The 15,041-nt window shown below is 40.4% G+C and overlaps 1 protein-coding gene across 4 annotated transcripts in view; it reads right to left on the bottom strand.

The window, feature by feature from the left end:
- The window catches only part of FAM13A (family with sequence similarity 13 member A), a 293,412-nt gene that overhangs the window by 46,640 nt on the left and 231,731 nt on the right, over positions 1-15,041 (bottom strand). For all 4 annotated transcript variants that reach the window (XM_080647483.1, XM_080647484.1, XM_080647486.1 and 1 more), the window contains one exon: positions 10,764-10,950. In XM_080647483.1, coding sequence (XP_080503609.1) covers positions 10,764-10,950 — 187 coding nt within the window. The remainder of the gene's footprint in view (positions 1-10,763; positions 10,951-15,041) is intronic.

The raw sequence follows: 15,041 nt of genomic DNA, 5'->3' as shown, positions 1-15,041 counted from the left end.
GAGGTGGGGAAAGGGACGAAAGTAATGTACAGGTCAAAATAAAGGCTGAAATATAGAATGTTTTCGTTGTATGAGAAATACACTACTGGACTTTCAAATGTTCTGTTGTTGTTATTAGTACTTGTTTTATGAGAAAATACTGGCTCAATGCCTTTTGGAGGTGTTGAACTGTTTTATGTATAAAACTTCTCTAGGTGTGATAAGAGTAGTTCATTAATGTTTTCATTTATTAAAGGTTGAAGTTAATAGAATTCTTACAAAAATGTTTTATTGCATTAACTTTTAATATTCTTTCTAAAGTTGTAATCTTTTAAGTAGGTAACTAAGAAATAGCAAAGAACAGAATATGACTTTATAATATAATGAAACTGCTTCTTGAGTTGTATTTTTTTTTTAAAAAAGTCAGGTAAAGCCTCATTTACAAGGCAGAAAATTTTGCCTCATGTAAGTCCTACGAGTGACTTTCAAAACACATTTGCTATGATATAATTTATAGGGACAATTTTTAAGAGTCAGAAGGAAGTGGCATTTAAGAACTACACTTTTAAATTATAAAAGAACCTCAAATTTAAAAAGAGCAAAAGCTTCTAAAAAAGCTTTAGGCTGTGGACTTTATTTTCAATTCTTACCCCCAGTTCTGTTTTGGCATTGAAGCTAAGGCTCAAAACCTGTTTGACCACTGAAGCACATGAAACCACTTGGAGCAAAAACAAATTTGTCTTCTAAAACTGTAAAATGCTGACAAAGCCTTTATAGAGGACACACACACACACACAAAAAAAAATGCCTTTTTTCAATATACAAACAGCTCAGTCTGAAGGCTGCATGGAATGCTGCTAGTCAAAACAGGCTCATTATTCTAACCTTGAGCTCTGGGAGAATATTTGATTTTTCTCATTAACAAATGATGAATGGCAGATTTGAATCTCTTTGTGTATCTTTTCGTACATTTTACTGCTTAAAACTGTATAAATTAACCCATATTGAAAAATAACTGCTGGCACTGTAAGAGATGCCTCTGGAAGAGCTTGCCAGCTGTCCACCCAATTCCATCCTTTTCGTCCACAGGACTGCACAGCCACATGCCCAGCAAGAACACATCCCCTGGCTCCTCTGCAATGGGAGATGGCCAAGTGACCAACTGGCCTCCAACACGATATGAGAAGCAATGTGTGTGGCTCCCAGACGTGGTCCTTAAACGAACCCACCAGGTATATGCCTCGGCATTCAATCTCTCGCTCTCGGGGAGCTGGAATGGGGATGAAAACCACCAGAGTGCCGGGAAGCTACCTGCTGAAGAGGGCAGAGAGGGAGTTGGCCTGGGGCCCTAAAAACTGTATGGAGCAAGCCCTCTACTCCTCTCCCCAGCCCTAAACTCCTGCTCTAGATTGCCACAGGAGACATAGCTTTTACTAAGTCCAAGACATTGTGTTTTGGGTCTTTATGTTATACAAGTTACTCTAAACAATATGGCAACCATTCATTCACTCTTCCCCCCAACACATTTTTATTTTATTTTTTAAAAATATATTTTATTGATTTTTTTACAGAGAGGAAGGGAGAGAGAGAGTTAGAAACATCGATCAGCTGCCTCCTGCACACCTCGTACTGGGGATGTGCCCACAACCAAGGTACGTGCCCTTGACTGGAATTGAACCTGGGACCTTTCAGTCCACAGGCTGATGCTCTATCCACTGAGCCAAACCGGTTTCAGCGCCCCCAGCACATTTTTAGTGAGTGTCTAACCATCTGGGCATGGGGGTGCAATGCTGAGCCAGACAGACACTAGCCTTGTCACCACGACTCTTATATTTTGGTTACTGCTCCAGCTTTAGCTTGTTACATTGTTTGTATTACCTTGATTTCTGTAATAGGTTCTATCTGACTACTAATTGACAAAACATAAAACTCAAGGCCAGCACAGTCTTTTCTTACTCAATAGAATACAAAGAAAATGAATCCTAGATGTGTGTGTAAACATGATGAGATTAAAAAGTTAGAAGCTTATGGTACACTTATGCAATGGAATACTACCTAGCCATAAAAAAGAAGGAAATCATATCTTTTGTGATACCATGAATGGACCTGGAGAATATTATGCTAAGTGAAATAAGCCAACCAGAGAGACAAACACCATATGATTTCACTCACATGTGGAGCAAACAAAATAGAAACAGACTGACAGCTGTCAGAGGGGAGGGGGTGAGGGGGTTAAATAAGTGAAGGGATTAAGCCAAAAAAACAACAGCAAAACACACACCTCAGATACAGACAGCAGTATGGTGATTCCCAGAGGGAAAGGAGGGTGGGGTGGGGTGGGGGCGTGTAGAAGAGGGTAAAGGGGGACAAATGGGGACTGAAGGATTTTGGGTAGTGAATACAATATACAGATGAGCTCTGATAATAAAAGTGTAATATGCTAATTACACTGGATGTCCTTCCAGATGAAACCGGGGCTGTGAGGGAAGCCTGGGTCCCGGGTGCCAGAGGGAAGCCAGTCCTGGCAGCCGGGGGAAGGAAGGCCTACTCTTGCACGAATTTTGTGCATTGGGCCTCTAGTGTATTATAAAATTGCACACTTGAAACCTATATAATTTTATTAACCAATGTAACCCCAATAAATTCAATAAAAATATTTTTAAAAATGTAAAGAGTATTCACTTTTCTTGGATTAGGAGTAGGCTGTGGTTAAAACAGTAGGTGCTATGTGAAGGAGGCAGCGGGGGGAAAACCATTCAAGTTTCTGATGAAATGGTCTTTGAATCAAAGTAATTTGCTATCAAAGCTCCCTACTCATCCATTAGGTCCCACCCCCTATCAATTACTCAAGAACACTGATCCTGCAATGGACCCCTTTCTCTTACATCATCAGTTCCCCCTCTCTTTTGGCCTAGCTTATACTAATGCTGTGTAATACAACCGCCCTTTAAAAAGACTCTCTTAATCTTGCATTGTTTCCAGCTACTGCATCGATTTTCTTCATTTCCTCCTACACTCTCGTGAACCCAGGCTCTTCCTCCCTTTTCCAACCAAAATAGCTCCCAGCAAGGCAGATGTATGTTAGCTGGATAGTATATGTGAAATTATCATGTACCCGCTATTCTAATTTCTCTCTTCTGATTTTCTCTGGACTCAAATCTATAAGGCTCCTGCCCCCATACTGCACTGGAAATTGCTAGCTGCTTCCTCTTAAACCCTTTTGCTTGTATCTGCTCCTCTACCGATCCTCTACATATTAGTATGTCCCAGGGCACAGTCCTTGGGTCCTTCTCTTTGCTCCTTCCCTAGGGGCCAGCTAGAGCTATCTCAAAGCTTTAAATACCAACTGTATGCCAAAGACTTCCAAACTTATTTTATTTCTCCCCTAAACTCCAGGTTCATATATGTAACTGCCTACTTGACTGGTTTATTAATAAACATCTCAAGCTCAACATATCCAAATGGAATTATTGTTGCCCCCCTCATTTACCTTGCAATAGTTTCTCCATCTTAATAAATGGCACTCCATCCTTCTAGCTACTCCAAAAGTCTTGGAGTCATCTTGCACCCATCCCTGCTTCTTCACATCCAAATACAACCCATTAGATAATGCTCTTGGTTCTACTCCAAAATATAGATATATATACTCTGACCACTTCTTACTACCTCCATTGCTGTCATCCTGGCCAAAATTGAGTATTATCTCTTCCTTCGATGATGCCAATTATTCTGCTTTAGGTCTTGACCATCTCTCACCACTTCTGGGCTATTCTTTACACAGTTGCCAGAGTGATCCTTTCAAAAGGTATATCAGAAAATGACTTTCTTCCCTCTAATTGTTGTTCATCTCACTCCAGGTAAATGCCAAAGACCTAAAAATGGCTGTAAAGTCTTAAGTGGTCATGGCCCTTGCTTTGTCTCTGACCTCATCTCCTATAATGCTTCTCCCTCAACTCTGCTCCAACCATAGCAGCCTCCTGCTTATCCTCAAAAGGTTAAGCCTTATTGCCCCCTCTGACTGGATAGTCTCTCTAGCTATCCTGATGGCAAACTCCCTCACCTCCTTCAGGTCCCTGCACCAGTATGATTCTCAGGGAAGCCTGACCCGAGGACCTTAATCCATACAACACCCATCTTTATCTCCCACCCTTCCTACTTTATTACTCAGCTTCGTTTCTCCCCACAGCATGTATTGCCATCTGACTATTTCTTTGTTTCTTCTCCATCTCATCCTTTGAAAATGCCAACTTCAGGAAGGCATAAAGTTTGTCTCTTTGATCACCTAAATTTTGCTTGTCAAATAGTTTTCTGTTGTATGCTTGAAGGAATGAATAATTTTAAATCTGTGGTTCATAGTGTTGGCTTCTTTACATTATGTTGACACCACTCAGAGAATCACTGTCCTATAGTTGTTTTTTTTTTTTTTGTTGTTGTTGTTAATCCTCACCCGAGGATTTTTCCCTATTGATTTTTAGAGAGAGTGGAGGGAGGCAGGGAGGGACAGGGACAGAGAGACAGAGAGACACATTGATTGGTTGCCTTCAGCATATGCCCTGACTGGGAGAGGGATGAAATTGCAACCCGGGTATGTGCCCTTGACCAGGAATAGAACCTGTGACGCTTTGGTCCTTTCAGCTTGGGCTGATGCTCTAACTACTTAGAAACACTGGCCAGGGCAGCCAGGGCAGTTTTGACAAGAGTTCTTGCTGAGTTGTGCTCCACTGAAGACAAGAGCTGATAGTTTCTGCATTTGGTAGATGATTGTTTGAAGTAGCAGATAAAATGGTTTGAAGATGGGAGAGGGCAGAGACTGGAGGCTTGGAGATATGCTGGTGGCTGTTTCGAGGTTCTAGACTGGTTATAATTAGGGCTTCGGCTATGTAATGGCAATACAACAAGAAAAGGGTGACATACATCACATTTTTACAGTAGAGTCAACATTTGACAAATTATTGAAAAGTTGGAAGGATTAGGGGTAAGGAAAAGAAAGGACTTCGAAAATGACTAAGGATGATGATCTGATAAACTCAGATGGGTATCTTGAGTGAAAAGAGATCAAAGAGAAAAAGACAACAAGTTTGGTTTTAACATTTTGACTTTGAAGTACTTTCTAGGGCAGGGGTGGGCAAACTTTTTGACTCGAGGGCCACAATGGGTTCTTAAACTGGACCGGAGGGCCGGAACAAAAGCATGGATGGAGTGTTTGTGTGACCTAATATAAATTCAAAGTAAAGGAGCGGAGGGGAGAGCAAGAGAACCGGATAGAACAGCTGGATCCGGCCCGCGGGCCGTAGTTTGCCCACGGCTGTTCTAGGGTGAACTGCAGAGAGCATCAATTAAATGTTGATTTGGGCCCTGGCCGGTGTGGCTCAGTTGGTTGGAGCATCCTCTCATGCAGTGAGGTCCTGGGTCGATTCCCAGTCAGGACACATGCCTAGGTTGTGGTTTGACCCTCGGTTGGGGTGTGTTCAGGAGGCAACTGATCGTTGTATCTCTCTCCCGTTGATGTTTCCCTCTTTCTGCCTCTCTTCCTCCCTAAAATCAATAATTTTTTTTAAAATGTTCATTTGGGGGAAAAATGTTGATTTGGAAGTCATTTGTAAAGAGGTGACCTTTGGCCCCATGGAAGTGGAGAAGCTCTCAGATAAAATGCTGGTAGAAAAGAGACAAGAGACAGAAATCTGGGTAACATTTACATCCAATTCTGCTTTGTGGGACATTAGCCAGTGAAGGATACAGCAAAGAAGAAACCAGTCATTGTGGTAAGAGGACAAGGCAAGGTCACCATCATAGAGGCCAAGGGAAAAAGATTCTGAGAAAAAAGGACAAAGTATCAAAAGCACCACAGGCCTTAGGGAGGCCAAGGGTCAAGCATACGTCATAGCACAACAGTCTTAAAAGGCCAGCTCCAACTGCAGGTCGGTCCAAGAAAGCAGTTTCTTCAGAGAAGTGAGCAGAATCCTGACTACAGGGGTTGAAAGTGTGAAAAGAATTGAAAATAACAAGTATGGACTGTTCAAAATATTTGATGGCAAAATGAAGGAATGAGACTGCAGATCAGAGCAAAGGAAACAGAAAGGAACTTAAATATGTACTGTTTTCAGTTTTTCCTCTTTGTTTTGAGCATAGTTCATTGCACTAAAAAACACACAACGAGAATATTAATATCCCCGATTTTACAGATGAGGGAACTAAGTAACTGAGTAGCACATTCACTTGTATTCACTTGTATAGCTATTACATGATAGACAAAGCAGCAGAGGTAGGATTATTGAATAAAATGCATGACTGAGTTATGGCTTTTGATTCAAACTGTTACTAGGCCAACAGAAATGAGCCAATGAAGAAAGCAATGAAGTGTGTGTGTATGTGTGTGTGTGTGCACACATACATGGGGGTGGGGTGCGGAGATGGATGGAGAAAATAGAATTTCTAAAGATACTTCTTAACTTTAGAATTTAGAAAAACCCCTTTATCATCTATCTGACCAGGTAAGAATATAAAATGTGTGAAGATATAGAGAAATTTTGGAGCAGGAGGGAGGAAACTTGCTGAAACACCAGCCAGCTGTCTTAACTCTTCAAAGTAAACCAGGAGACAAGTTTCCATGAGAGACTGAAGGGCCCAGGCATGAGCTAGGGGTTAAGGAGAGGAAAAGGTTGAAATTGTGGCAACAGAGATAAGGCAGAGCACTCTAATGTCACTCACGGCCACTAACTTTCAAGCTCGGAAATGTCTGTAGCCTCTGGTCTCTGCAGGCCGTGGCAGCCTTGGAAGGTGAAAGGACCAAGGGGAAAGTGCCCGGACTGTTCCCACTTCAGAGATTCCAAATCTGCAAGATGCCTTTTTTAGGTCTACAGCATACTGTCCTCTTTGGCCGTGCTGTGGGCTGTGAGATCACTGTGAAATGATTACTCACAGTCTTCAGTTACTCTCCTCTCATTTTCTTTGGAAAATAGCTTTTGCTCCCATCTCTCCACCAAAATTGCTCTTTTATTAAGTGTTCTTCAGTTTGCGAATTCTAATAATGGTCCTATTCAGCCTTCTATTTGATCCATCATCTGACCCTCTTTTCACTTAGCTTCCTAGACAACAAATCACCTCATTTTTCTTCTACTTTGCTGGTTGCTCCTTTTTAAGTCTTTCCTACTGGTATCTTTTTATCTCCGCATCCTCTCAATGTTGGTGCCCAGCAGGCTCACAGTCCCTGAGGCCACTTCTCTTTTCTGTCCACACTGCTCCCTTAGTTGCTCACTCAGGATACTGGCTTTAAATAGCCTCTATCTGCTGATGACTCCCACACTGTATCTCCAGCCAGGATATCCTCCCTCAGCTAGGCCCAGAAACCCAGTTGCCTCCCGCCTCTGAGATATCTGATGGGCAGTTCAATCCTAACATGTTCAAAACTGAACCCAGGACTATCCCCCAAACTTCTGTCTTCTCATTTCAGTAGACTGGCAACACAAATCTTCTAGTTGTTTAGGCCAAAAACATTGGAGTCTCTTTGATTCCTCTATTACTTTCATACCCCACAAGTAGTGTCAATTCTACCTTCAAAATGTATCCAGAACCCATCTCCTACTTCATGACTACTGTAATACAGTACTTCAGGAGGGACCATTCACGGTTTAGTTGATGTGAATAGTGCCCCTGGGAGTAGTGCACTGTACAGCCTGCAAGGTTGTATGTGCCGGCTCTGGTATCACCTGTGTTGAAGCCACAATCATCTCAAACCTTCTTGAGTAACCTTGGTTACTCTGCTTTTGCCCACTTACTGTCTATTCTCAAGGTAGTAGTCACATCAAATTTCAGTGAGTCTGATCACCCTTCTACCTAGGCCCTCCAGTGGATTCTCATCCACCCAGAGTAAAGGCAGAGCCTTGCAATGATCTTGGAGACCTTCCTTAGTATGCCCTCTCCCGTGACCTCTCTCACTTTGCTCGCTCTCTTTCAGCCATGATGGTGTCTTTGTGGTTTCTTGAACATTCCAGATATATTACTGCCTTGGAGCTTTTGCCACCCGCCATTATACTACATCCTTCTAAGGCTTGCATCCTCACTTCTTCTAGGTCTTTATACTCAAACTAGTGGCCCGGTGCACGAAATTTGTGCTCGTTAAAAGGGAATTAGAGGAAATATTTTAATATTGCTATTTGCCCTTTCTCTATAATAGAAGTGTCAGAGATGAAAGAAAATTAGTAAAATGTACATGAAAATCTTCCTCCTGTCAGAGTCTGGGGCATGCCGCGGGACCCAGAGTCAAGTCCCTGCCCACCCGTGCACCTTGAAATCGTGCCAGACACAGACTTGGCCGGCCCCACCACCATCAAGTCCCGCCAGGTGGGGGGCATGGCCTGAGGTCCCCTGGCCCAGGCCAGGGCTGGGGGCGCACCTTGAGGTTCCCTGTCAAGCCCCAGCTGGGTGGGGGGCACAGCCAGCTCTACACAGGCTCAGGTCCCTGCTGATTGCTTGCTATGGGAACCCTGCCTCCACTGTGGTTTGCAGCCATCTTGTGATGGTGTGATAGTTAATTTGCATATTACCTCTTTATTATATAGGATGTCAAATTCTTGAGATATCTTCTCTGACCATGCTATTTAAAACTGCACCCCTTGTCCCCTCACAATTCCTATCCCCATTTCCTGCTTTATTTTTCTTTCTAGTAGTTATCACTATCTAATATAGCATATGTTTTACTTGTTTTCTTGATTATTGTCTGTTTCCCCTATTAGAAGGTTGGGGTCCATAAGGGCAGCAATTTTTGCTGGCTTTTCTCACTGTTGTATCCCCAGGATACTTCGTGGCACATGGAAGGCATATAATTACACACAATACTGTTTCCATAAGTGTTTAGTGTTTTTACTAAACACTTATGGAAACAAGTGTTTAGTCAGGGTGCAAAGAACTTGACATGGAGTAGAAAAGGACTGTGAAGGAGGGTTGGGTAAACTAAAATTAGAAGATTAAAAATAGTGGGAAGTTAAGATGCGCAACCTAACTTTCAGGATGTGGTCTAAATACTTGTACTGGTCACTGTTATGTTCTCTGGCTCTTAGTTTTGTGGTTACCTGTGAAGATGAGATTTAAAAATGCATGGAATATGAGAGTTAGGAAAGATCTTAGAGAATACCCTCACTTTATAAGTGAGGAAAATTTTTCTAAGTTGCATGGGCAGAATTTTAAGTTATTCATTGCAACAAAGACACGGTCCACTTTGCTCACTTAACATGTGACAGGCACACTTCTGGAATGTGGAAACTGGCAACTAAGGTGGGAACATAAATAAGACCAACATGAAATTAGGTTTTCCCATCTAAATGTCTTTAAACAAAGACTATGTCCACAGTTTTTATCAATCAAATACATATTCTAAGGAATAAGTATATTTTTCCACTTTTATTAGCTATTACAACCTAGATAATTTAAGACACTATCCCTAGTGAAAATAAGATTATTGATGGGTTCAGTTTAGTGAAACGGGATTCAAACAGAGAAGTATACTCTTTTCAAAGAAGCCAAGAGTCAGACTTTTAGTCACTGTAATTCTCTTTGGCAGATAAGCAAATAAAGAGCTAATGAAGTTAGTATGATTTTTAAAAAATTTTACTGTTCCCCCAAATATGAATTAAGTCGATACTCAATAACATTTACTGGGTCATGAATGGTTCCAGGGCTTATACTTGTTATTTGAAGAACTGTGTCAGATGAGATCTGAGGTAAATGACTGCTCTCTTTCCATTCCAGCTGATCAGTTTATTTCTAGAAATATAGTATCAAGACATTTTGGGGGAAAATAGAATAAACATGCTTTCCCTGGATTTGCATTTATGTATATTTTACTTAGGGCAAAATTTGGAATCTTCTGCTAGCACGTGCAGAAACTGACAATGAAAACAATAGGTGGCCCATAAGTGTTTCTAGATGTATGTACCCAGCATGGAGCTAACAACTGGGCAGAGATAAAGGAGACCAGGAGGATTTACACACTGAATAGTGGGGATATACATTACCTATTTTTATTAGACACCAGTTCATGCTATGCTATAAAATCTATCTTCACTTTATATCTTTTTGAGAAATTTTTTTTAAATAAAGAGAATTAGAAGACAGACTTTTGGTTCTCACTTTCCAGAGAAACTGAATACACAAAAAAGGATGATATATATTCATTGCTAAACCATATAATGTTTTAGTTACTGACTGAACTAAAGGTTCAGGTCTGAGGAAACTGTGTAGGAGATTAATTTTTTTGGGGGGTTCTGATTAATTTGGAAGAAAATACTTGATAGAATATAGATTTGAAAATAAATTTCTGAACATGAAGAAACCTGAGATCCTCTTTCCCTTTGTATTTTCCTTTCACCTGGCTTTAAGTTCATTCATTAAAACTTGTTTTTTACATATTCATATAGACAAGAACAAATAGAATGGGGAAAACAAGGACAAATGCAAATTACTGACAATCCTGTCCCCAAAATAAAAGTTAAAAATGCTCAAAAGAATAAGACAAAAGTCAGATCAATTTGAATAAAATGGAACTCAAATTCATTCTCTCTCCGATTCCTTTGGCAAAATATCATCTTTCCCAGCCTTTTTATATTTATAAAAATGAAATACAAGTGTGTATAGCAGGTAGCTCTAAGGTCTCTTTCAGAACTCATAATTTATAATTTTGTAAAACTCAAGATTGAAATTATTATTCATTTATTACAAAGCAAGGAAAAGAGATATGTGATATTTCCTAATTGGTCGCAAGTAAAAATTGTATAAAATTATTCACTTACCACAAGATCATCTTGATTTTCATTGAGATCAGAAAGTTTGGAACTGGATTTCTGACGTTTAGGTTTGCTCCTTTCTCCAATATAATCAGAAGTATTTTCATGTAAATTTTCCACTTCCTGAGCATTCAAAATACAATCATCAAGGTTGCTGAGCCCAGAAAGAATATTTTCTTTGTTGATGAGTCCTCTAGAATTGAAAGAAAATTATCTTAATTGTATCTCAAAAGGTAAAAGGGGCATTTTAATGACACTGCCACTGCCTCACACAGGAGTCAGAAGAGTGCTAGAAGTTCCAGTTTGCATCTTTGATCAAAATCGAAGCAGAGTGCCACTACTGAAACCTCTTGGTGCCAAATAAATCACATTAAGAGAGAAATTATTCCTAGAGGCAACTGGCAAGAGCTGTGTTTCTAGCAAATGAACAACTTTTGTATTTGTACCAAAAGTAATTTGTATTCAAACAGGAAGATTAGTGTAAGCTAACAAAAATAATTCTGCCCCCCTCCCATATGTATGTATACACACACACACACACACACACACACACATCTTACACATTGATGCAATGTATGAAAAAAAATCTGAAAAGGAAATATGTGTTTCTCTAGAATGGGACATGATGGTTTTCCCAAATGATAAAAACATTTTAGAGTAGTAAAATGTATTAATATATAAATCTGACCATGTTAGATAATCTTGATAGAAACAGCACAATAAAAACTATGGAATACAGATCATTAAAAAAAAATAATATATTTTTATTGTTGAAAGTATACAGATGTCCTCTTTTCCCTCCCATTAACCCCCTTACCCTGCTCCTGACCCCTCCCCAGGCCTTTACATCATTTCTTTGGTTAATCTCTTCCCCCCACCACCCTTCCCTCTGAGATTCATCAGTCTGTTCCATGCTTCCATGTCTCTGGATCTATTTTGTTCATCAGTTTATTTTGTTCATTAGATTCCACATATGAGAGAGATCATGTGATACTTGTCTTTCTCTAACTGGCTTATTTTACTTAGCATAATACTCTCCAGGTCCCCCCATGCTGTCTCAAAAGGTAAGAAATCCTTCTTTTTTACAGCTGCACAGTATTATGCACTCATCTAAGGAGCACTTTGGCTGGAGTACAAATAATTTTTTAAAAAAATATATTTTATTGATTTTTTACAGAGAGGGAGGGATAGGGAGAGTTAGAAACATCGATGAGAGAGAAACATCAATCAGCTGCACACCCCCTACTAGGGATGTGCCCACAACTAAGGTACATGCCCTTGACAGGAATCGAACCTGAGACCCTTGAGTCCACAGGCTGACGCTCTATCCACTGAGCCAAACCGGTTAGGGCCAAATAATTTTTTATTGAAATATAAATTTATTATGTCCCAGTGCAAGGAATTCCAGAATGTAAGCTTGTAACTGGAGTTCCTTCATGACTTAGCTGTAGATGTATATACGAATGTCAAAATTACAGAATTTAATTCATTTAATGTTCTTGAAATTGTTTTAAGAATTTCAAACATTCCCTTTTAAGAGGTTTTCACAAAATTAAATTACTTAGCAAAATGTTTGTCTTTTATTACATCACAAAACAAATTAAACCATCCATGTAGCACCATGCCTTGGTAAGGTACAAATGAATGAGCTTTTAAGTATGACCCTAAAAGTACCCCCCTAAACACCTAAAGCTTCATGTTAAAATTAATGAGCTTTAAAGAATAAAAATACATAACCATATTTTACTATCAGTTCAATCATATCCAAAAATTAAAGATAATATTAAATATTTATTTTGCAATCTAAATTCATATCTGTCTTAGATGGGATATAATGGAACAAAATTATGAATTAATATAACTGTAATATTTTCAAGGTTATACTATCTTTGGTGATTTTTTAACATCCCATATTTAATTTATTCTTATTTTATAATTCTCATGTAAAAATGTATAGAATTAGTAAAATCATATAAAAGTTATGTGCAACCTTTATAGGAAAAATCCTATCTAATAAAGAGGGAATATGCTAATTGACCCTCACATCGTCTCAAAGATGGCGGCGCCCACAGCCAACAAGGAGGGAATATGCTAATTGACTGCCCCGCCCTCAAAGATGGCGGCGCCCATAGCCAATAAGGAAGGAATATGCTAATTGACTGCCACACCCTCAAAGATGGTGGCATCCAGTCCTCTTAGCCCCGCCGGGGCAGCAGGAGTGCAGCAAGGCCTGGCCCGCCACTCCGCGCGCCTGCCTCCGGAGTACCCCAGTCTCCTCAGCCCCCCAGCCACCCAGGGCCGCCCAAGGCTCAGGTAACCAGGGCCGGCCGAGGCTTGTGCTGCTGGCAGTGGCAGCAGCAGAGGTGTGATAGGGCATCGCCTTCCCCTGATTGCCAGGTTGCCTCCCACCCCTGAGGGCTCCCGGACTGTGAGAGGGGGCAGGCTGGGCTGAGGGACCCCCCTCCAGTGCATGAATTTTCATGCACCGGGCCTCTAGTCCTCATATAAAATAATTGAAGACATCAGGAAAAGCTGAGAGTGAAAGGAGTTTCGATACAGAAAAGGCAGTTTTAGGAAATGGGGGGGTTCATGGGAGAGGCGCCAGATTGTTTATAAGAATGTTACAAGATAAGGGGAAGAAGAGGAGGAGGGTACGGTTGGGCTTTTAACTTTGGAACTGATACCATGCAGGAATAAGGAAATTGACAGTAGACAATTAGGAAAGCACAGGGGACATAAAATAAGGAAAGGGCCAATTAGAAAATGGGATGAACAAAGAGCTTCCAGAATTTATAAACCTGTAGACAAAGAGACTCAGCAGACTGGTTTTTCCCATTTTAGAGTGAGGGGGAGCAGGTTTTCTCCATTTGGGGACCCCTCCCCGTCCACGAATTTCATTCTTCAAACTTTGTAGGATAAGAACCCACAATGAGAGTTCGAGCTTGCCATTCTGAGTATCAATAGGGACTAACATGCCAGCACATAAACTTACACAAACATTCTTCAGGTCTCTCCCCTCCACGCACTGAGAGCAGTGCCTTCTATGGATGGCTGGATGAGGTTGTTCTGAAATTCAAAACTGTTCATTGTACCAAAAAATTCTGTCTTCTTGTCATTCTTTTTAAATCTTTACCTGAGGATATTTTTCCATTGATTTTTAGAAAGAGTGGAAGAGAGAGGGAAAGACTGAGAGAAATATCAATGTGAGAGAACACACCCTTAACCGGAACTGAACCCAGGATCCTTGGGTCTATTGAGCCAAAACAGCTGGGGCTCTTCTTGTCATTCTTAATGCTTTCCCTAAACTCCTGGGATAAACATCCAATTATAATTTTTTAAAGGGGGGGGGGAGGAATATGTTTTAAAGCTGTTATCAACTAACTAAACTACATTCCCCAAATTCCTATGTTGAAACCCTAATCCCCAATGGGGCTGTATTTGGAGATAGGGTCCTTAAGGAGGTAATTAAGGTTACATGAGGTCGCAAAGGTGGGGGCTTAACCAGAACAGGTGTCCTTAGAAGAAGAGGGAGAAACATCAGAAGAGCACCCACATAGAGGAAAGTCTGTGTGAGGACACAGTGAGAAGGCACCGTCTGCAAGTCAAGGAGAGAGGTCTCACCCAAACCAGCCCTGTCAGCACCTTGATCTTGGACTTTCAGACTCTCAGAACTATGAGAAAATAAACTTCTGTTGTTTAAGCCCCACAGTCTGGTAGCCCTAGCCGACTAATACAAAAGATGAAAAATTATTTTTAGAAATTAAAAGACAAGGTTTATTTTATAAGCTTTTGAATAGTGAATGAATGGCTGGAATAAATCCTATCCAAATAAATACATGAAAATCTGATTGTGCAGTTGTGCTCATGTGGAAATTCTGCTCTCCTCAAGGCAAAGTCTTCGCTGTGGTGAGTAAATGCCTCTCCCCACAGGACCTGTGTGAGTGTGAGGAGCATGGTGCACAACTCCTTCCGGCCACAATGGGACAGATTTCAATCATACTTGACATCACTTACCTTTGACTTGAATTAGATCTCTGTGGCCTCTCACTTTCACTATCTAGATCTTATTTCTTGTGTTTTTTTTTTTTTGTTCAGAGTTTCCTTCTCACCCTTATGCACACATTTAATGTACTAGCAATACTGAGCATTTTGTATTGCTAAAATAACATGATTTTTAATTTGCAGTAGGAATTTAATATTTATATAATAAAAAATTTTTACAGTTCATTTGTATTTTAGAAGATTAAAACCATTTTCACTTAAGTAATGCTTTGCTTTTGAAAA

Source organism: Plecotus auritus, assembly GCF_963455305.1.
Source record: "Plecotus auritus genome assembly, chromosome: 1".
In the NCBI taxonomy this organism is placed as follows: domain Eukaryota; kingdom Metazoa; phylum Chordata; class Mammalia; order Chiroptera; family Vespertilionidae; genus Plecotus; species Plecotus auritus.
Note: the sequence above shows the minus strand (reverse complement) of the source record. Positions and strands in the feature narration are given on the sequence as shown.